The sequence below is a fragment of the Suricata suricatta genome, chromosome 4 (genome assembly GCF_006229205.1).
Source record: "Suricata suricatta isolate VVHF042 chromosome 4, meerkat_22Aug2017_6uvM2_HiC, whole genome shotgun sequence".
Taxonomy (NCBI): Eukaryota; Metazoa; Chordata; class Mammalia; order Carnivora; family Herpestidae; genus Suricata; species Suricata suricatta.
In genome coordinates this window covers 78700336-78723290 of record NC_043703.1, presented here as the reverse complement: position 1 = coordinate 78723290, position 22955 = coordinate 78700336, and the positions used below count along the sequence as shown (strand labels likewise).

The window sequence follows — 22955 nt, the reverse complement described above, 5'->3', positions numbered from 1 at the left end:
TTTCATTTCCCTTGCCTTTGGGGATATGTCGAGTAGGAAATTGCTGCAGTGGAGGTCTAGGAGGTTGTTTCCTACTTTCTCCTCGAGGGTTTTAATGGTTTCCTGTCTCACATTCAGGTCCTTCACCTATTTTGAGTTGATTTTTGTGTATGGTGTAAGAAAGTGGTCTAGTTTCATTCTTCTGCCTGTTGCTGTCCAGCTCTCCCAGCACCACCTCCTAAAGAGGCAGTCTTTTTTCCATTGGATACTCTTTCCTGCTTTGTCAAAATTTAATTGTCTGCCCATTTGTGGGCCCAGTTCTGGGTTCTCTATTCTACTCCATTGGTCTATGTGTCTGTTTTTGTGCCAATACCATACTGTCTTGATGATGACAGCTTTGTAGTAGAGGCTAAAGTCTGGGATTGTGATGCCTCCTGTTTTGGTTTCCATCATCAATATTACTTTGGCTATTCAGGGTCTTTTGTGGTTCCATACGAATTTGAGAATAGTTTGTTCTAGCTCTGAGAAGAATGTTGGTGCAATTTTCATGGGGATTGCATTGAATGTGTAGATTGCTTTGGGTAGTAATGACATTTTCACAATGTTTATTCTTCTGATCCATGAACAGGGAATGTTTTTCCATTTCTTGTATCTTCTTCAATCTCTTTCATTAGTTTTCTACAGTTTTCATCATATAGGTCTTTTACATCTCTGGTTAGGTTTACTCCTAGGTATTTTATGGTTTTTCGTGTAATCATGAATGGGGTCACTTTCTTGATTTCTCTTTCTGCTGCTTCATTATTGGTGTATAGGAATGCAACTGATTTCTGTACATTGATTTTGTACCCTGCAACCTTACTGAGTTCATTGATCAGTTCTAGAAGGCTTCTGGTGGAGTCAGTTGGGTTTTCCATGTAGAGTATCATGTCATCTGCAAAAAGTGAAAGTTTGACTTCTTCTTTGCCAATTCTGATGCCTTTTATTTCCTTTTGTTGTCTGATTGCTGATGCTAGGACTTCCAGCACTATATTAAACAATAGTGGTGAGAGTGGACATCCCTGTCGTGTTCCTGATCTCAGGGGAAAGGTCTGAGTTTTTCCCCATTGAGGATAATATTAGCTATGGACTTTTCATAAACTGCTTTTATAATGTTTAGGTAAGTTCCTTCTATTCCGACTTTCTCAAGGGTTTATATTAAGAAAGGGTGCTGTGTTTTGTCAAATGCTTTCTCTGAATATATCGACAGGATCATATGGTTTTTATCCTTTCTTTTGTTAATTAGATGGATCACATTGATGGATTTGAGAATATTGAACCATCCCTGTAACTCAGGAATGAATCCCACTTGATCATGATGGATAATTCTTTTTCTATGCTCTTGAATTTGATTTGCTAGGATCTTGTTGAGTACTTTTGCATCTGTATTCATTAAGGATATTGGTCTGTAGTTCTCTTTTTTGGCTGGGTCTCTGTCTGGTTTGGGTAGCAAGGTGATGCTGGCTTTGTAGAATGAGTTTGGAAGTTTTCCTTCTTTTTCTATATTTTGGAATAGTTTGAGAAGAATGGGTGTGAGCTCTGCTTTAAATGTCTGGTAGAATTTCCCTGGGAAGCCATCTGGCCCTGGGCTCTTATTCGTTGGGAGATTTTTGATAACGGATTCGATTTCTTCACTGGTTATTGGTCTATTTATCCTTTCTATCTCTTCTCATTTGAATTTTGGCAGTGTATGTGCATTTAGGAATTTGTCCATTTCTTCTAGGCAGTTCAGTTGTTGGAATATAATTTTTCATGGTAATATCTGATGATTGCTTGTGTTTCTAAGTGATTGGTTCTGATAGATCCTTTTTCATTCATGATTTTGTCTATCTGGGTGCTCTCTCTTTTCTTTCTGAGGAGCCTGGGTAGAGGTTTATCAATTTTGTTTATATTTTCAAAGAACCAACTCTTGGTTTCATTGATCTGCTCGACTGTTTTATTGGATTCTATATTGTTTATTTCTGCCCTGATCTTTATGATTTCTTTTCTTTTCTTCTGCTGGGTTTGGGGTGCTCTTGCTGCTTCCCTTCTAGTTCCAGTAGGTGCTCTGTTAGATTTTGAATTTGCGCTTTTTCTAGTTTGTTGAAATTGGCCTGGATTGCAATATACTTTCCTCATGGGACTCCCTTTGCTGAGTCACAGAGATTTTGGATTGTTTTATTTTTGTTTTCATTTGTTTCCATATATTTTTTAATTTCTTCTCTAATTGCCTAATTAGCCCAATCATTCTTTAGTAGGATGGTTTTTAACCTCCACATTTTTGGAGGTTTTCCAGACTTTTTCCTGTGGTTCATTTCAAGTTTCATAGCATTGTGATCTGAAAGTGTGCATGGTATTTTCACTATTTGTTTATACTTATGGAGGGCTGCTTTAAGCCCCAGTATGTGATCTCTCTTTGGAGAATGTGCCATGTTCACTCGAGAAGAAGGTGAATTTCCTAACTTCAGGCTGCAGAGTTCTAAATAGGTCTATCAATTCCATCTGTTCCAATGTGTCATTCAGGTCCATTGCTTCCCTAGTGATTTTCTGCCTGCTTGATCTATCCATTTCTGTCAATTGAGTATTAAAGTCCCCTGCAATTAGCACATTTTTGTCAATAAGATTGTTTCTTTCTGTGATTAATTGTTTTATGTACTTGGGAACTCCCGAATTTGGCGCATAAATATTTATAATTGTTAGCTCTTCCTGATGGAAAGATCCTGTAATTATTATATAATGTCATTCTTCATCTCTTGGGACTGCCTTTACTTTAAAGTCCAGTTTGTCCAATATAAGTATGGCTACTCTGGCTTTCTTTTGGTTTCCAGTCTCATGATAGATATTTATCCATCCCTTTACTTTCAACCTGAAGGTGTCTTCAGGTCTGAAATGAGACTCTTGTAGACAACAAATAGATGGGTTTTGGTTTTTTTATCCATTCTGCTACCCTTTGTCGCTTGGTTGGAGCATTCAGTCCATTTACATTCAGTGTTATATTGACAAATGTGGGTTTAGATTCATTGTGTTCTCTGTAGAATTCATGTTTGTAGTGGTGTCTCTGGCACCTTGTATTCTTTGCAACATTTCCCTCATAGAGTCCCTCTTAGGATTTCCTGTAGGGCTGGTTTGGTGGTCATGAATTCTCTCCATTTTTGTTTATTTGGGAACATCCTTATCTCTCCTTCTATTTTGAATGACAGACTTGCTGGATAAAGGATTCTTGGCTGCATGGCTTTTCTGTTCATCACATTGAAGATTTCCTGCCATTCCTTCCTGGCCTGCCAAGTTTCATTAGGTAGGTCTCTAACTGCTCTAATAGGTTTCCCTTTATACGTGAGGCCCCTTTTATCCCTAGCTGCCTTCAGAATTCTCTCTTTATCTTTATATTTTGCCAGTTTCACTATGATATGTCTTTCTGAAGGCCGATTCAAATTACGTCTTAAGGGGGTTCTTTGTGCCTCTTGAATTTGAATGTCTATTTCTTTTCCCAAATTTGGGAAATTCTCACTTATAATTTTGTCAAGTATCCCTTCAGGCCCTTTCTCTCTGTCTTCCTCTTCAGGAATTCCTATGATATGGATGTTGTTCCATTTGATTGTATCACTCAGGTCTCAAATTCTCCTTTCTTGCTCCTGGATTAGTTTCTCTCTCTTTTTTTCAGCTTCCTCCTTTGCTATAACTATATCTTCTAATTCACCTATTCTTCTCTCTGCCTCATCAATCCTTGAGGTGGCTGCCTCCATTTTATTATTCGCTTCATTTATAGCCTTATTTTTTAACTCATCATGCTTATTTTCATAGTTCCTAATCATTGTCTCAGTTGATTCTTTGATGCTTTTTTCAACCCCAGTAATTAATTTTTTGACAAGTTTTTTAAATTCTTGATCCGGTATGCTGTCTAGATCTGCCTTGAGCAGTTCTGTGGCTGTGACTTCTTCCTGGAGGTTCTTCAGTGGAGAGTTCCTTCGTTTTGTCATTTTTGCTAATTTTCTGTCTCTTGTTAGCTTTAGAAAGCTCATTGTGCACAGCGCACCTGTTAATATTTCTCTGTTAAAGGAGGCTTATTTACTGTACAGGGCCTGTCATTTCAGGAAATATTCGTTTCAGTTTCTCTTGTTGTGCCTTTGAATATTTTATTTCTCTACTCAGCTATGTTCGGGACTCATTGTCATGCTCACTTTGGCTTGGTTTTGGGGGTGAGCCTAAGAAGGAAAACAGACAGACAAACACAGAGGAAACAGAAGCACACAAGCGCACAGACAAATCAAACAAACAAACAAATTAAAAGAGGAAGAGGAAAGAAAGAAAATGGAGAAGAAAGAGATGAAAAGAAGAGAAGAAAAAAAATAAAGGAGGTTAGAGACAACAAAGGACAATGGATAGTCTAAAAGTGTATGACCAGTTGAGGGGAGAGATAAGAATGAGATACAGGAGAATATATCTGGGTTGCCAGAAAGAAAAAAGAAGAGGGAGAAAGGAGAAAGGAACATGAGTAAAATTTTTTTTTAAATTTAAGTAAAAAAGGTAATAATAATAAAAAATAAGTACGAGAATAAAAAGAAAAAACAAAGCAGCAGCTCTCTCTTGTGGATATGTGTAGTAGGTCTCAGGGGCTGCTCTCAGAGGCTCTGCCTTGGTGGCAACAGAGAGTAGAATGGTGGCACCCCAAGCTCCACTGGAACTAAGCACTGCAGACCACTCTAAAGAGTCCAAACTCCTTGTGCCACAGCTGAGCCATGTTGTATTTTCCAGGCCCACCTCAGTTCAAAGTCCTAGTCCATGCACTTTTATGCTACCACAGATGAGATGTACTTGCTTTGGTGGCTGTCTTCTTAGGGGGAGGGAGCAGTTTCTCTATGCGTTGACAGGGTTTTATGCTGCTGCTGGCAGAGGCTAGGTGCACGCCTTCACAGTCCTCCACTGACTCCCAGCCCCCAGCCAGGATAGCAATTGCGTAGGGGAAGGGATGAATTTCTCTTGGCGCCAGCTGGGATTCGTGCTGCTGCTGCCCGAGGTGCCGGGCACTGCTGGAAATTAGCTATATGCTCCTGTAACCGTAGTGTGCATGCCCCTGCCTCCACCGCCTCAACTCCCTGCCATGATTGCACAGCAGTGGGAGCTATTTTTTCCCTGTCTGCACCCGGGATTTGGGATTCACACAGCCATCACTGGAGGGGAGATGCCCCATGGAAATGAGGTATGTGGTCCCATTCCCACAGCTGAGGTCGAAGTGAGTGCCCCTGGAGCTGCTGCAGAGGCCAACTCCATGCCAGGATGGCGCAGGGGTGGAAGCTGTTCTTTTCCTTGTGCCACCCAGGTTCAGAATTTGGGCTACCCAGCAGTTATATATGGAGTGAGAGTTTCTCTCTCCAAGCACAGTTAAATGTTCTTTATCTCTTTCCCAGAGACAGTACTATGATTGTGTTCAGTTTCTCTTTCTCTTCCCTTTGTCTCTCAGGGGCTCTGCATGCTTGCCCTGTGTTGGGCTGGGGCTCCCACCTCCCCTGCCCTTCTCGGGCTGGCCCGTTTTCCAATCTCCCCAGTTCGCACTCACTCACTCAGGCATCTTTGAGATTGTTTTCTTTCTGGAGTCCGTATTTTGTCCTTCCGCTCTTGCAGATGAGAGTAATGTCCTTCTCAGTTCAATAGATGAGGCAGATAAAGTTTACAGAGCTCCCTTGCTCTCTACCATCTTGGCTCCTCCCCTCTATTGGGTTGTTTTAAGAACCTAAGAACTAATGATGTCCAAGACTTAGAACAGTGCCTGGTTCATAGTGAGCTCTCGAGAAAGAGTTTGCAGCATAATTAGTTATATATATAATTATGTTGTCCATTTTGCATATGAGCAGTTGATGACTTGTTCGAGACCAATCAACTAATAAATGACAGTGACACCCACTCTGTCGGTCTCCAAGGCTTCATAAGGTAGCTGAATATCTGTTTGAAGTTCTGAGGGAGACAACATCCTCCACTTCAGGAGCTCTTTCCTTCTGTGTTGAACTTGGCTGATCACCCAAAACCACTTGCCAGGTCTAGCTCCTGAGTGTTCTTCCTGCTTCTGAGTCTGGCAAATTGCTGTGATCACAGTGCCCATGGCTCTTCTTCAAAGGACACAAATCCAAACCCTGCTTTTTCTTCTGTCCATTCAGTTCCCTTTTCAGAGTGCTCAGCACAGTGCCACATGCAGAACACTAAACAAAGCTTCACCTAATAGTTTCAATCCTCAGGAAGAGCAAGAAAAGCGGCATACTGCAGCAGGCATCGTTCCATAAAAAGCAAAAGCTGGAGAAAAAACAATTATATTGGCATGCTGTTATCTGCTGTTTCCCTTCCCCATTATTTTCATGAATCAATGTTCATCCTCAGTCTTTTGTGAGAACAGCATTTTTAAAGATGTGTTTTAATGTTTAGCTGATAGCTAAATACACATTTTTTCTGTTTCTTTTAATTAGCTTGTTAACTTCTTCCACTTTATTTATTATAGATTTTGTGTCCCTCCTCCCTTTCCGAAGACATATTGCATATTTATATTGTTATAAACTTTTCTCTGCTCTTACAGCAACTGTGTGTTCAGGCAAAACCAGAGATGTGCTTTTCCCCATCAAAATTTTAACAGGGCATAGCTTTTAATTACCCTTTCCCCATCTCCAATACAAAACTTTCCAAACATAAAACTCTAATCAAAAGGCTTCTGAGTATAACTTGCTGCCAGGAACCAGACTCCATATATTAAGATAAGATGCACAGTGTCCCTTGTTTTTTTGACTATCTAGAGGTTCCTTGAAGTTCCCGCACTATTTGTCATGCCAAATCCACGTGCATCAGGCCTCTGACCATGCTTTAGTCTCACCATCTCCTTCCTAAATATACAGCTGCAGGTCATTGTAACAGATGTGAGGATTGGCGCACCCACTTCTCTGAGCTCTGACCTTCCTAGAGGCCATGTGATTTTTCTGACTGCCCATAAGTTGCTGTGGCATCTGAGAATTATTTGACCATCTTCCTAAACTCATTTTGCTTTCTTTATCATTCTGTACGTTGTGTGAGCCAGAGTCTGCCACAGCCATGCTGGCACAGAGCAAGTTCACTGCTGCAGGGCACATATCCCCCACCTCCTGCCTCCAGCTGGTAGGAGCCGGTATCACCTTCCCTTTAAATGCCCTGTGACTGTCACCATCACTGTCTGTGGTCCCACGGTCCCCACTCAGTCTCCTTACCCATGGCCACAAGCTGTTGACCTTGCCACCCCTGAGTTACCAACTCCCCTGCTCGTGTCCCCACCTCTGCTTCCAGCACAGCTCCCAGTGTCTGCCAAGCTGACTTCAGACCCCTCAGCTGGCCCTCTCAGCCACCAAGATGTGCTGTACCCCTGCCTTTTCTCATCTCACAGCCACACTGCACCCCTCTTTTTGGCTAGATCTGTTCCTTCCACACATGATTCCTCACTCATACTGAATCGCCCACCAGTCCATCCCCTTTCATTATACCCAAAGTGCCCAGCCACATAGGCCTTCCCCACTGCCTCCTCTTATTAAGACCATCTCCTCATAAGCTGATAGCAAAAATTCCCTCTGGTTCATCACATCTAGCACCATTATGTTCAAAGCAACAGGTTGCAGCTTTTCCCTTTATTATGTTTCACCTCTTAAACTGAAAAGAAATACACATTTGACTTAATGACTCAAATATGAAAGTGTCTCACAAAAGCCAAATACTGCCCAGATCCTCCCTCCTATGCCTGCTCACCCCTGTTAACAGTCTGAAGGGAATATTTCCATGCTTTCTTCAGAGAGTCTCCAGATGCTCCAAGGTCACTGAGTGTTGACACAAGATCTGAACATGACCATTGTCACCTGAGTCTCAGCTCATGCAAATGCTGAGTAGAAAAGTGTAATTATATTTGATCCTTTGTTCTCAACGCTAAAGAGTTCTCAGCCCCCCTTCTGACTTTAAACAGAACATGTACTCACCCACGAGCACAGTCAATTGGGGATTTTTCAGGCTGAGGTTTTCTGAGACTATCAGGGCTAAGCAATGAAGTCTGAGTCTATGTGCCACCCACAACACGTGGCCCAATGTTCCGTGCTTGCCTGACCAGTGATTGTAAATGTTGCCCTAAGCAAAAAAGAGTTAAAAAGGTAAATCTGTTTGAGAAGAACCTTGGCCTCCTTCTTTAGCATTCATTAACAAAAGAGATGACCTGACCAAAAAAAAAAAAATGTGGCATTATAGGTCACATTTACACGTTTACTTCATTCTAATGAAATGAATTATATCTCCGAATAATTTAATGTCATATTTTATAAATCAAATTTATAAAATTCCTGTGACTTTTTATAATTTCACAGAGAATTTTCCATAATTTTGGTTGACTATTAACTGGCAGCAGTTCTTATTTTAAGCTTTTAGATTTCTTTTTCCTTTTGCCAAGTTTTTACATTGAAGTTCTATAAAACAACTAAGGCCCCTAAGGAGACCCCGATTTTTATCATAACAGAAAAACTATCATTTTATTATGTAAAATGTTTTATAGTTTTCCTATAATAAATGAACACCTTCAAATAGGTCCTTTTTTTTTGAAATATTAGGTTTCCAGATGGTTCTTTTAAAGTAGGGTAGGACTTTATTTTAGTGTGTGTGTATGTGTGTGTGTGTGTGTGTGTTAGTGTGTGTGTGTGCACACATAATTTGTTTTTAAATTTTTTAGTGTTTATTTTCAAGAGAGAGAGAGACAGAGACAGAGACAGAGACAGAGACAGAGCACAAATAGGGGAGGAGCAGAGAGAGAGGAAACACAGAATCCAAAGCAGGCTCCAGGCTCTGAGCTGACAGCACAGAGCCTGATGCGGGGCTCAAACAGTGAGATCATGACCTGAGCCAAAGTTGGATGCGTAACCACTGAGCCACTCTGATACCCCCATATGTAATTTTTTTGGTGTTTATTTATTTTTAAGAGAGAGAGAGCACAAACATGGGAGCAGCAGAGAGATAGGGAGACACAGAATTCTAAGCAGACTCCAGGTTCCTAGCTGTCAGCACAGAGCCTAATGGAGAGATTGAACTCACCAACCATGAGATTGCTGGATGCTTCCCGACTGAGCCACTCAGTTGCCCCGTCACATATACATTTTTTAATGTAGCTCATAAGCTCTTCTCTAACATGACGATGCTCTGTTTATTTGCTGAGGGAGGCTTTTCAGAACTACGTGTGTATTTTGAGAGCCAGCGCTTCTGAAATAGTCTCATCTGGTGCCTGCAGTCCTTGGCTTGAGCCTGTTTCTCTGCCTGGTGACCTGCCTTGCTTGCTGACCTCTAGCCCTTGCCACTCAAACGACAGCTGGGGAGGGCGGCCCCATCTTGGAGCTGGTGGACAGCTCACATCCTCAGATCAGAATTGGCACAACAATGCATGCCAGCACTTCATGGCTTTAAAACCCATGCAAGTCCCCTGGATTGGGCATTTAGTAGGTGCTCAGTGAACCTATTTCCTTGTTTTGTCACCTTCTTATGCAGCTGGTCCCTTCTCTGGGTTTTTACAGCACTATCTGTAGTCTTCTGAAATCATTAACAGGTTGACACATGATCACTGGCTTGTAATTTATTTCTTTCAGGGTTCTGGATCAGAATCACTTTTTGTGCCCCCATTTCAGATCTGCTGAATTAGAATCTTTGAGGGTGGGGTTAACATTTACACTTTATCCAACTCCCTGGTTGGTTCTTTGTAACGAAAGTTGGAGAGCCAAGAGACCCCCTGTTGGCCTGTGGAGATCTCTCAAGGCAGTTTGAGGGTTAACAGTGAGACACCTGCCTCAGGTAATGGTGAAGTGGATTTTATTCATTTAACAAAAATTTACTGGGTGCTAACTAGGTTGTAGGTGTTTTGCAGAAACCTAAAAATAGCACATCATATAAACACATCATAAAAACAGCCTCACAATCAAGAATTTGTGACGCGGATTCATAATTTAAAAAGCACTCTTCCATTTTCCATCTTAACAATTCAATGTTGGTGGAATCAGGACTCAGAGCTATGCCTTCATGCTGCTGGCCTGGGCTGCCCCTGTGCTCCTATCCTGGTCCATTGAAGAGGAAGTGAAGGCTGGAAGCAAGGGAGGGCTGTCTGCATGGGGAGCTGTGAACAGCCTCATGAAGGACAGGCAGTAACCCATCCCGTCATTTGGGGAGAAGACAGAAGATGATATGAGGCATTTTGCTCCCACAGTTCAGACTGTTTGGAGGGTCCCCACAAGGTTGAAATGGCTGCATTGTGGCCATTCAGAGCATCCTAGGGATGGAAAATGACCCTCCTCCGGAGAGGGGAATTTAGGCCACAGATGGAGATAGCAGAATGATGTGAAGGAAAGTTGTGTAGGAAAACAGTGACGTGCCTGAAACATACCTGAAATGAGGTCTAAAAATATAATGGGTATGCCATTCTCTGCATCTCACTGGGCTCATGTCAGTCCCTAGTTGAGTCCTGGCCTCTGGAGAAACCCAACAAATCCTTCTTTCCTTAGTAAACTTTTAGCCCAGATTAACCCTAAATTGTATCCTCTAAAACCTCTTATTGCCCCATGGTCTTGCCCATAAAACTGATTGGTGAGCCTTTTCCTACCACCTCCAAAGTGCCCATTAGCTGATTCTACCCTGCATCATCCAGAATAGGGCAGCCACCAGGCGAAGGGCTTGGAATATCTACATCCATAGTCCATGAATTCTGTGTGCATGATAATCACTAGTTCACCATGTTTCGCAGCAACTTGTAGTTAACTGGGCCCTGAAGGCATTAGCAGAACTGTCGTGGATGGCAAAGGAGAGGGTTTTCCAGTCATGACATCTGTGTTTGCCAAAGTCAAATTAAGAACATGATCAGTCATATTTAGTCCTGGAGAACTGAGACAGGAAAATTATCCATCACACTCATGCACCTCTTTCCAAACCACAGCTAAGGCTGGATCTCCGTGCAAACATGCTAAGCAGACCAGTGATTTTATCTTCTGCTCACAACACCCTACGGTGGCACAGCCCATGGCTCCAGGGCTTTCTGTCCCAATGTCAGTGCCTTGCAATAGAGTGTTTGTTGATCAAACCTCTTCTCTGCTCACGAGGCAGAAGGACATCAACACAGGGACCACAAGAGCTGTCACGCTGGCTGACAACTGGACCCTGGTCACTTCCTCTTATTTTTTTAAATTGCTGGGGCATCTCAGGAAGAGCCATGGTCTCACCCCTGAAACTTGTAAGAGGTGGCACCCCATTTGCCATGGGCACGTCCTCATTCTATCTCCTTCCACCATTAATTCATATGTAGAAGAGGCCAGGGGTGTGGGGACACTGTGAAAATGCTTTCCCACTTGGAGCCCCTTTGACCATTACACTGGCCGACTTCTCTCACGCAGGTGCTTCCCCACTGAGCATGTGCACCCTGACTTACAGATTGTTGACAGGACCCTCTGGCCATGGTGCCACTGACAGTCTAGCATCACATCCCAGAGGGCCTATCCCTGCACTGGAGTCTTCACTGTCAAATTGCTTCACACATGTTTGCTGGCCGAGTGTCCAGGCTTCGCACTCTGGTCCCAGAAGGGTGTGTTGCCATTCCTACAGCACTCTCTCTCAAGTTTCCAAATAAGATTATACTTCCCTCCCACATGACTAACAATCCAGTATTGACCCACTGGATTTCAATTCTGTGTGTCTTTTCAGAAAGAGAAGAAGAGTGGGTTGCTGAAGCTTCTCGCCGGGGCATCCACCAAGAAGAAATCTCGCTCCCCACCGTCCATCTCTCCAACCCACGATGCCTTGGTGGCAGTGGACACCTCACTCCAGGGTGCAGTGGGGCCCGAAGTGTCCTCACTGTCCATCCATGGCAGGGCAGGGTCCTGCCCCATAGAGAGTGAGATGCAGGGCGCAGTGGGGATGGAACCACTGCACAGAAAGGCGGGCTCCTTGGATCTGAACTTCTCCTCATCTCCCTCCAAGCAAGCACCTCTCTCTATGGCTGCCACCCATCCCGAGCCCAAGCCTTTGTCCAGGGAGAGGTAAGTGGGTAGGGTGGGCTCATATCCTCCGGGGCCTTGGTGTGGGCTGGTCTCTGAGATTGGAGCCATTTTGGGGGGAGCAGTGACAATGGTTAAATTTACCAAATGTCCCTGTTACATCTACTCAGTTCCTGAGCTTGGATGGTGAGCATCAGATAAAAGGCATCTGGGGGCGGGGGGTGCCTGGGTGGCCTAGTCTGTTGAACATCCGATTTCAGCTCAGGCCATGATCTTGCAGTCATGAGTTTAAGCCCAAACTGGGCTCTGTGCTGACAGATCCGAGTTTGGAGTCTGCTTTGGATTCTGTGTCTCCCTCTCTCTCTCTCTGCCCCTCCCCTGCTCTCTCTCTCGCTCCCTCAAAAATAAAAAATAAACATTAAAAAAAAGATTAAAAAAAGCATTTGAGAATGAAGAGGAGCATATTTCATGTTCTGATCCATCAGGGTCCCAAGTTTGGGATTTTCAAGGGACTCATCAGGAAATTTGGTAGAACTGATGGGGCACTGAGCCCAGAGAGTGAGATGTTAGTGAGGGGACTATGTCCCCTCAACTCTCTGGGAAACCTGGAGTGGACCCTTGAACTGAGTCCTATGGCCTGTGTGCCTCATCCTGGAAGCTTTTCTTGAGGCTCAGCCCACTCTGACATCTTAGAATTATAAAGCATTACCCCCAAATTGGTTTCAAGGTATATAGTCTGTTGGGTTGAACCATACAAAATTGACAACATTCATTTGAATTTTTTTTTGTACCACAACCAGAAATTTCATAGAGTTCAGCCTAGAGTTATATAGTTACTCAGCAGTAAACTGAGTCCACTGAGGGCCCTCACAGGCTTAGATTTTATAAGAGGCTAGCATCTTGCTCAGCTGATGGGCCCATTTGAGTTAGTCCTTAGCTTCAAATAAGGGCTAGAAGGCACTGCAGCAAGAGGGGATGGTATCTAATCAGGATAGCATGGAAGTACTTTCCCTTCCATATGCCTTCTTTTTGGAACACTGCTTAAATAGTAAATGTGTGAGCAGTCTCCTGAGAAAACAGTCCTGGCATTTCTGTCTGAATCCCCCCCCCACACACCTCGGCCTCACTGACTGATAGCCAGCTCTTTCCCATGGACCCTGGTGCTGAAGCCTGAGAAGGTCACCACTGTCCACCACTAACCCCCAATGCCAAGACAGGGCTACTTAAGTTCTGTCTAGATGGGGGTGACACGCCTTTTGTCAAGACCCGGATAGTAAATTCTGCAGACAGTGCAGGTCATACAGTCTCTGTCACAGCTCCCACCTTTGCTGTGCTGACATGAAGGCAGCCATAGACAATACAGAAATGATGGGCATGGGCAGTAAAACTCTACTTATGGACACAAACCTTTAAATGTCATTTAATTTTCTCGTGTCATGAAATATTTTTCTTATTTCTTTTTCAATAATTTAAAACTGTAAGAGTATCCTTAGCTCTCAGACCACACAAATAAGCTGTAGGCCAGTTTGCCGAGGCATATCCAGATGATGGGCTTCAGGGCTGGGCTGACGCTGTGGTGTTGAGATCCAGCACCACTGAGAGAACAGTCTTGCCAGGCAGTGAAGGGACCATGTGAACTGGTTATAAATTTCCAATAAGCACTTGTAGTGTCAGTCCATACTTACACCTGTTTTTAGAATGACAGCTCTGTGCTCTGTGCAGGGGTGAGATTCAGACATTCAACAATCAGTATGGACTTGAGCCATAAACACCCGGAATAGCCATACTGTGTATGTAGCTTAGTATCTGCCAGCATCATTTTAGGTGCTTTGGGTGTGTTACCTCAGGCAGTCCTTGCAAGAACCCTGCAAATTCAGGAACCCCATCTTCCCAAAAGGTTACACAACTTGCTTGAGGTCACAAAGCTAAGGGTAACTAGCCAAGCCAGAGATTGAACTCAAGGCTTTCCAGCCACAGAGCCTGGGCTCTGACCCACGTTGAGGAGTGTGGTCAGCAGCTGCCCAATGTACAACCTGCCCACAAAGAGATCGGGTGTCTCTGGCTTTAAAACAGTATGGACCATGTCACAGCCTTGCCAGGATATCTGCATCTGCTTCTGAATGCTCAGCAGTTGATCACCACCCCTGTTGTCAGTTCAAGGTACACAACGCTGTCCAAACTCAGTCACTGTAGGATCCGTTACTATGAGGTGCATTCCCCATAGCAAACCCCAGGCCCTGAGGAGACTGGGTTCATACCTCACCTCACCTCACACACACACACACACACACACACACACACACACCACCACCACCACCACCACACCCATACCGCATACCACACACACCAAACACACAAGACCCCACATCACACATGCACATATAGCACATACCACACACATACACACATACACACACCCTCAGACATACACATATGCACTACATGTACCACACATCTCACACAGATACCACACACACACACACACACACACACACACACACACACACACACATATACACTTTGTCTTTTTTCCTTCATTTCCCTCCAAGGAGCCTCTTCCAACTTTGTGCAGCTCTTTGGTGTCAGAACCTTCATCCTTCCATAAGACCAACCCCCAGATGCCTATGATTTCTCAAAATGGTTCTCAGTGCCTTTGCCCCAGGTAACAAAGTTGGTGGCTCCTGAGAAGGACAGACTGAGATATTTCAAAGTTGTTCTCGTTTCTCCTAAGTTTCTGTTCTCCCTCAACTTCCAGACTCCTTAATAAAAGGTCTTAATGACCCTATTCCACTAAACCATGGAAATCTATGATTAACTAGAAAGATCAGAGAATTACTCTCATTCTGCGAATATTCCATCTAATCAGGGCTTATTGTACCCAGAGACTCTTGGCACCCTGCTTGTCCCCCATGCTCCGTGCAGCTCATTAGTGACGGGAGTTTTCAAAATACAGCCTGAAATGAAACTGCTCCCTAATGAGCCCTCAAATACTCCCTTCCCTTGCCCTGTGCAGCCCATAGGCTGCCTTGTGTCCTGGGGAGCCCCAGCAGGTTGGAGCAAGGGTGAAAAAATGGAAAGGCTTAGTCTTAAGGCTGGGACAGCTCCAGAAAGCACTTGGCCTTGGGCCTTGCAGGCTTGTGAATAAAACTTAGCTCCCAGCTGGAGGGAAGCATCTGACAGGAATCCCTGCTGTGGAGGCCCTGGGCACTCATTCGCAGGCTAAGTATCTGTGGAGTGCCTGGTATGTGCAAGGCCACTTTAAGGTCTGAAGAGGGGAGAACAGCAAAGGGCAGGTGGGCCTCAGACTCGAGGCTTCCACCACCAGCACACTGAGGAGGGGGCATCTCTCACCTAGAGCAGCTGGGCTCTGGGTGCTGCTACAAGGCTGCCTCCTGCATGTTCTGAGTATCTCCTGTATACAAACTCCTTCAGAGGTAACAGTTTCCCTCCTGAGGATTCAGGAAGATGCTGGGAGCTTCTCTCCTAACTGCTCCTGGAAGGAGGTTTGGGCTGCAGGGAGTCTGCCCAGGGGAGTGACTGTGGAGAACTCCCCCAGGCCTGGTTGGCCAGGCCTGCACATCTACTTTCTAGAGGCAGGTCCAGCTCCCAGGAGATCTGTAGGAGCCAAACTCTCAGGCCTGATGTGTAAACCAGAGTGCTGAATACTAACCCTTCCTCGGGAACCTAATCTTTGGACCATCTGGACATATTATGCCCTATGGATAACATGTGCAGGGAGCCACATTTCTGGAAGTTACTTGGGGAACTCATAAGAGCAGTGTAGTTATGGGATCTGGTGACACCGTTCAATGTCCTGTCTCCCTAGCAGATATATGCCAACCCTGACCCTGAGCAGGTCTGGCTGAGTTCTTGGGCCAGCCGTCCCACGCCCGTCCTCTGGATGCCTGCCTCCTGGCTGTCTTACATCTTGGGGAAGGTGCAATGTCTCTGAAAAATCGACACACTTACCTCTTACCATTTATCCATTCACACACTCCATCTATTTATCCTCACCTCTTACTGGCCTGTGAGTTGTTTGGCTTTGTTAAGATTTAAACATTTTTTGACTTTGATCTATTATGTATCATGGTAGGCAGAACAATGGCTTCCCAAAGATGTGTGTGGCCAATCCCCCAAACTGTGACTATGTCCCCTTACATGGCCTTGAGCTATGAAGGCTACAGGCAGGATAGAGGTTGCTAACCAGCTGACTCTAAAATAGAGAGATTATCCTGGATTATCCAGGTGGGCCCAGTCCTTGTGAGGAGAGGAGGGCAGCAGAGAGGGTCAAAGTGATTCAGTGTGAGGACTCTACTGGCCAATGCTGGCTTTGAAAATGGAGGAAGGGACCTCCAGCCAGGAGAAATACAGGCAGCTTCTAGGAGCTGCAAAAGGCAGGGGAGTTCCTTACCCCTAGAGCCTCCAGACAGAAAGCACCCTTTTGACTACATTGAATATCTGACTTAAAGACCTTGGCGATAAGAAACTATGCCACTAAGTTTGTGGAAATTTGTTACAGCAGAAACAAGCAGCTAATACACGTACTGATATTGCAGCTTAGTATTTGGAGTATAGACATACTCATTTCCAAGTTCCTAGAGGGAAACTGCTCCGTGATGATCACATCCACCATCTCAAGGGTCACTCACCCTCAGTAGTGCTGAAGCAAATGCTCTGAAAAGCCTGCCACTCAGAGGGTCTGCCAGAGACCCCTCTTGTCAGAAGGGGAGCAGATGACACAGTAAGATGACACGCCAAACCTCATACATAAAGCTAATTGCAATATGCAGTGGTAAGAACTCATTCTGATTTTGAGCCTTTTGATTTCCTGAATCTTATGTCTGAACATTAGCTATGGTTGACATAACCTTAACTCAGCACAAAGCAGTCTCTTATGATTTATGATACCACAGTCATAACACAAGAGTAGCTGCTGTCCTTAACTGTTCATTTGGTCCTTTGTATCTATAACAGGGAGTATCAATTACTTTCATGCAGCAGGAAAAATATCTCAGAGCCTTGGAATGATCTGGACAGGAGCATTAAATGCTCGACTCTTATACATTAGGCCCACATCATCCATCTGGGCTCATTAAATCATTGAATTACTCAGAAGCACCGAATTACTTCTTTTTTCCTAGCAAATTACATTTTCAGAGTTGCTTGTTTGTTTCACATCTGGCAGTTGAGGCAAAAGCCAAAACTTTTGTTTGAAGTCTGAGAAATCATCTCACTCTTTGCCTTTTCTTCCTAAGGGAAGAGAAGGAGGCAGGTGTTTGGAGAAAATGTGGAGGGTGGCAGAGAGACACAGGTAGGGCTGGTGCTGGTCTCAGCAGATGCACACACGGCCTGAGTGCTGGATGTGTGGGAACTGATCTCACAACTATTCCTGCCTTCCTAAAGCCAGCTGTCATAGGGAGTGGCCAACAGGCAGCCATTTGCAGAGATTCTGGGCTGATAGGAGGGCAAGAGGCATACTGTCTTTTCTCTCCTTAAAGCCACAAAGCCAGTTTCTGGAGCCCAGAGACAGTTAGGAGACCTCCTATAGCTGCAGCCCTTTCAAAGCACTGAGCATGCCTGGCCAGTTAGAAGCCTTGCTTGCCTGCCAAGTCCGCCTCAGGAGCTACCTTGCTCTCTGTCCCCTGGTCTCACATCCTGGAACAAGTTGGTACCATGAGCTCCCCAGAGTGGAGCCTGGGTGTCATCCCCCAGCCTCCAAAGCCCCAACCCCAGCTGTCCCAAACCATGGTTTCCCTGTCCTGACGCTGATGGGCCAGTCCCCTAGGCCCTCTGAGCAGGTGGTTGAAGGAGAATGAAGACTTGCCCCGCACTTTCACCTTAATTCTCAGACAACAGCAAGTTAAACATTTGCCTGCAGAACTTGCTCAATGTCTATACTCCTGACCCCATTCCCACAGAGTTTCATCAAGTAGGTCCGGGATAGAGCCTCTGACCTAGAGGTTCTGAGGTCTACGGCCACATTTGTAGAAATGCTGACATAGAAACTTTTTTGTGTCATAATGTTCCGGTTTCTCCGGAAGCAGAATATACAGGTCAGAGGCTCCACATTTAGAGCCCCTTGAGGATCTTCAGGACAGCCAGCTACTGGGACACCTGGATGATCTCCTTCAGGGGCCCATTTATGTGGCTCAGCTTATGGGGGAGGCAGGACCAGGGGACAGGCCTTCCCAACTGACAGCCCAAGGAAGACTGAGGGAAAAGGAATATCTCACCTTCTCACTGCAGCCAGTGCGTGGGCTAGGAGGAGGTACTGTTTGCTGAGTGGTACTGTCTGCTGGGTGGTTGCTGTGGAGCCGCAGGCCCAGATACACACATTGCCCAGCCTCTCCATGCCAGCTGCCGCCAGCTGCTGCCACCTCTGCCCCTCTGAGTGCCCAATTACCTCAGCTCCCCAGGAGCTCCACCTGACTGACAGAGCACCCCCAGGCCTCCAGGCACCCTCCCGCATGTATGAACAGTGCTCCTGTGTGAGGGGCCTGTCCTAGGCACTGGGCACACTGTAGGGAGCACCAGGTAACAGTTGCTGTCTGGGGGCTTGCACGCCGGTGTGGGAGACATGCACTCGGCACTCTGCACGTGAACGGAGCCCAGCTGGCTTGTGGAAGGCAGGAGAGCTCCAGAGAGAGCGTCAGGGAAGGCACAGGCAAGAGCGGCACAGGCAAGAGAGCCCTGAGCTCGGGGAGGTTGAGGAGTGCACGTGCACTCAGAGAGAGAGAAGAACAGAGAAGCCTTTCCCCAACTTTGGCTTCTGTTCTGAGCAGAGGAAGACCATGGTCTGCCTATGTTTTCACTCTGTGGTTGCTGAGCACAGAGAGGCTGGAGTGGATCCCCAGCAAGGATCCCAACTGGGGCAGGCTCCATGACCCTCCAGGTGTGGGTGTAACCCTCCAGGTGTAGGGCTCTGGAAAGACTTCTAGCTAGGGCTTTTCATGGATTGAGAGCAGCTGCATCCTGCCTGCTGTAAAACCCACCCACAATTAGGACCTGGACATCACACAGAAGCTCCACCTCACATGCCCAGTGGGGTGGCAGGTTCCTCTCAGCTCTTCCTGCACAACAGTCACCAGCGTGTGCTGGTCTCATGTTGGGGACACCTGTCCCTGAGGAGTTCCCTTAGGGGTCTGGGAGGCAAGGCTGGCTGGAGGGTGGGGACAGGCGATTTCAGATTGCAGAAATGTTCCAGCTGCATAGATCAAGCTCCAAAATGACATGATGGAGAAATTATTTTTTCATTTTAATTAAAAAATGAAAAGGTTGTGTAAAAATTAAAATCAAAGTAGACATTTTTAAAAGTAGCCCCAAATTATAATAATTACACCAGTTGGGGAAAAGGAAAGGAAGAGCAAAGAGAGAGAGAGATTGCAAGCAGGTCCTGGGCAGTCATTTTCCAGCCTAGAGTCAGGCTTAGCCAATGTGGTGTGTTTCCCCCCCAGGTACCGTGTGGTGGTCTCGTACCCTCCCCAGAGTGAGGCAGAGATTGAGCTGAAGGAAGGTGACATTGTCTTTGTGCACAAGAAGCGTGAGGACGGCTGGTACAAGGGGACCCTGCAGAGGAACGGCCGCACCGGTCTCTTCCCAGGAAGCTTTGTAGAGAGCTTCTGAGGACACGCTCTCCACACCCCACTCCCCAGGAACGAAGGCTCCCTGGTATCCCCAGGGCACAACAAGAGGACGTCAAGGCTGTCCTGGGGGGTCCCAGGTCCCTTTCAGGGCTCCTGGCAGGGCCACCCTGGATGGGGGTGGGAGCTCACAACACCCAACCAAGAGCACACCCTGGGGTTGTTCTCTGACAAAATGCTTCCCTCTGTGTAAACTGTAAAGAAATACCTTTGGAGAGAGAAGCTGCTGATGCAGGTTGATTTGCTCTGTGACTTAACTGCTAAGCTGCAGCATTCTTGTTTGCTGCCTATGCAAGGTCGGAAGCTGCAGAAGGGCTGTGGGGGGTGGGCAGTGGGCATTGTGCCCAGGGCATTTGGAAAATGTCTTTATGGGTTGCTCTGGGCTTCTTGTAGGGGGTCCAGATTGCTCCATCACCTCTCTATATACCTCAGTCACCTAGCACCTGGCCACTCAGCAAGGGTGTTCCTAGCCCAGAGCCTTCGCCAGGTCCCCTGAGTCCCTGGGGAAGCCCAGCACGCAGCTCCTGTTACAGGCGCGAGATCTCACTTGGCTTTGTTTCCTGCCGGTATTATAAGACACATGTTTCATTTTGCCGCCACTGTCCCTTTGCATTGCTTCTTTCTTACAACATCTTTTTAAAGTAAAGCTGTTAGACTTTCTATATTTCTAATAGGTCATACATTGCCTATTTTTCATACATTTGGTGCTGCCTTTTTGCAAAACCAATAATGAGTTGGTTGAGCTTGAAAGAAAAAATGTCTGAGATGATAATCAAGTGGACAGAATTTTTATATTTACCATGTGAATTTTGGAAAACTCTGAAAAGCCCACGTACTCAATATCAGTGTTGGCTACTGTTCCGTGGATAAGAGGGAATTCATTTAAGTGGTTGGAGGGAGTTTAGAAAAAGCCAATTTCTTTAAACCCTTACCAAAGCTCCATGCTGTCTAGACAGTGGTAATTATTATTCAAGAACTAGAAACATTTCAAGGAAGGGTCACTATGATTGCCTTTTTTGTGGCAGTAAAAAGAACATGGTCAACCCCAGCCTAGGAAGGCAGAATTTTCCTTTTATTGCTTTAGAGAAAATGACTACAATTAGCATTATCAAAATATGATTTATCACTACCGAAATATGTAGTTTTTAACCACAATTCAGATTTACCACCCTGTGACAGTTTTTTCTTTTTTTTTTTTTTTAAATAAATGTTTCCCTATCAGGGAGTACAAATGTTGGTCTAGAGACTGGAAGTACAATGAGGAGAACAAGGGATTTGAGACGTTGCTGCAGATTTGCAGAATTCAAGGGAGCCAGGAGAAGAAAGAGGAGGAAGGGGCACCTTTGATCATGGGACCTTGCCCTGGGTTGGGTCATTGAGGTCTCTTCATGAGCCCAGCAGCCCAGAACTCCCACAGAGACAGACTGGAGAAACCTGGTCATGCAGCAGTCTTGTTCTCAAGAGATTCACACCTTAAGAATACATTCTTATCAGTTCAGAGTCACAAACCATAAGCTCCCTCTCTCTTTATTTTTACAAAGCCACTCAAATTTAAATTAGGCTGACTAAATTAGCCTTTGATAACATAGGATCTCCCTGGTGTTCAAGGATACAGCAAAATCCAGAAGCACATTACCTCACCTGGTGTCATGCCTTTGAAACACAGAAAACTTATTTCCAGAGTTCCTATTTGGGGATGTGACTTGGCTATTTGTTACTGTCAGGTGGCTACCATGCTGGTGGGATCGCACCTAGACAAAAGCCCTTCTCCTCTCCCCAGATAATCATAGATTTAATAGACTTGAGAAATTTGTTCTGAATCAAAGAAAGACAAAATGCAGCTTAAACCCAGAGAGCCCTACATGAGTTAATGAAAACCAGAAGGTGTCCATTTGCCATTGGTGCCAAATCAGTTGTCTGCCATGCACAAAAGTCATGTGTGTGTTTAAAATCATGCCATTACCAAAAATGTGCATGATTTAACACACTAGGGGAGACACAAGTTCCCCTGTAAGACCAGAACTAACTCACATCCCTGAATAATAAGGAAACCTTTTTATTTATTTTTTTTAACAAAGGCAGTTACCAAGCAACAGAATAGACTAACTTGGACCTTCTTTCCTCTCCCAGCCACTACCCACACAATGCTAGCGGTAGGTAGGAATTGATAAACAGCCTAGAGACTGTAGGTGAGGCAGCAGCCCACAGGGCCCAAAATCCCTCACAGCAGAGAGCTGGACGAGTGCCCAGTGCCTTTTCAAGGCATCAGCTGGCCCTTCTTGTGGAAGAGTTAGGGCAGGTATGACCTTGGGAAGGAGGGGATGCCATAGGCCTGCCATCACCAAGACATCCTTTCAGGTGGGGCTCCCAGAGAGTAGGGAAGCACAACCAGCCCCCATGCTTTAGGCTGTTTTCATACATATTCAGCCAAATCCATGAGCCTTCATGACCAGTTGGCCCACAGACAAGGGCAAGAGCAGAATTTGACCCTTTGGGCTACCTTTCCCTAAAGGACAAACTCATTTTGGTTACTAAGATGACACCAACACCTTACTTGAACCCTCACTGTCTACCCTGGCCCAGCAACTTATACATCTTAGTTATCAGTGGCATTTGGCAGCCAAGGTGACTTGCTATGAGGAATGCAGTAACGTCCATAGGCACCGTTGAGGAAGGTCAGTGGACACTGAAATGATGAGGGCATCTGGTCCACAGAAGAAGAGTGGGGAGACAGTGGGCAGGCACTTCCCTGGCAACCTCACAGTATGAATGCCAGACTCTGGCACCCCAAATAAGCTCAGCTGCCTGGCTGAGAAGTTCTTTGTACTTTGCACAGTTCACACACACACTCACACACACCAATGATTTTGTTACACACAAATGTCAGTGTGTGATTTTGGAAGAATTGACAGTGATGACAAACTATGATGCCTGTGTTTCTGAGTCTTTAAATAAAAATGAACATGGAGAGGCCTTGTGTCTGGATGATGGGAGCAGTGAGGTTGGGGCAGAAGCTGAGAAGGTCTGAGCAGAAATGCCCAAGTGGATAGAAGCATGACAGGGCAGGTGTCACCCTGAGTCCCTGCTAGTCATCCCATTGGCTTACCCCTCCACCACCTCAGAGTGCTTCCATATGCAGAACACAGGGTAGTGGGAGACCAGGGATGTCCAGACAGCCATCTCCAGCACATGCCAGAGATCCACTGGCTGGGCAGTAAGCATTGAGCCACAGGCTGGTGGGTGTGCAGACCTCTGGCCCCCCTTCAGTGGCTCATTTGCCTGGAAGGTAGGGTGACTTTCTGCAGATCACTCAACTTCCTAT

At 45.5% G+C, this 22955-nt stretch overlaps 1 protein-coding gene across 1 annotated transcript in view; it reads left to right on the top strand.

Moving 5' to 3' along the window:
* The window catches only part of SH3RF3 (SH3 domain containing ring finger 3), a 383052-nt gene extending 360451 nt beyond the window's left edge, over positions 1-22601 (top strand). Inside the window, exons 10-11 of the mRNA XM_029937043.1 lie at positions 11701-12035; positions 19448-22601. Of these exons, the coding sequence (XP_029792903.1) occupies positions 11701-12035; positions 19448-19616 (504 nt within the window). The 3' untranslated portion in view covers positions 19617-22601. The remainder of the gene's footprint in view (positions 1-11700; positions 12036-19447) is intronic.
* The last annotated feature ends 354 nt before the right edge of the window (positions 22602-22955 follow it).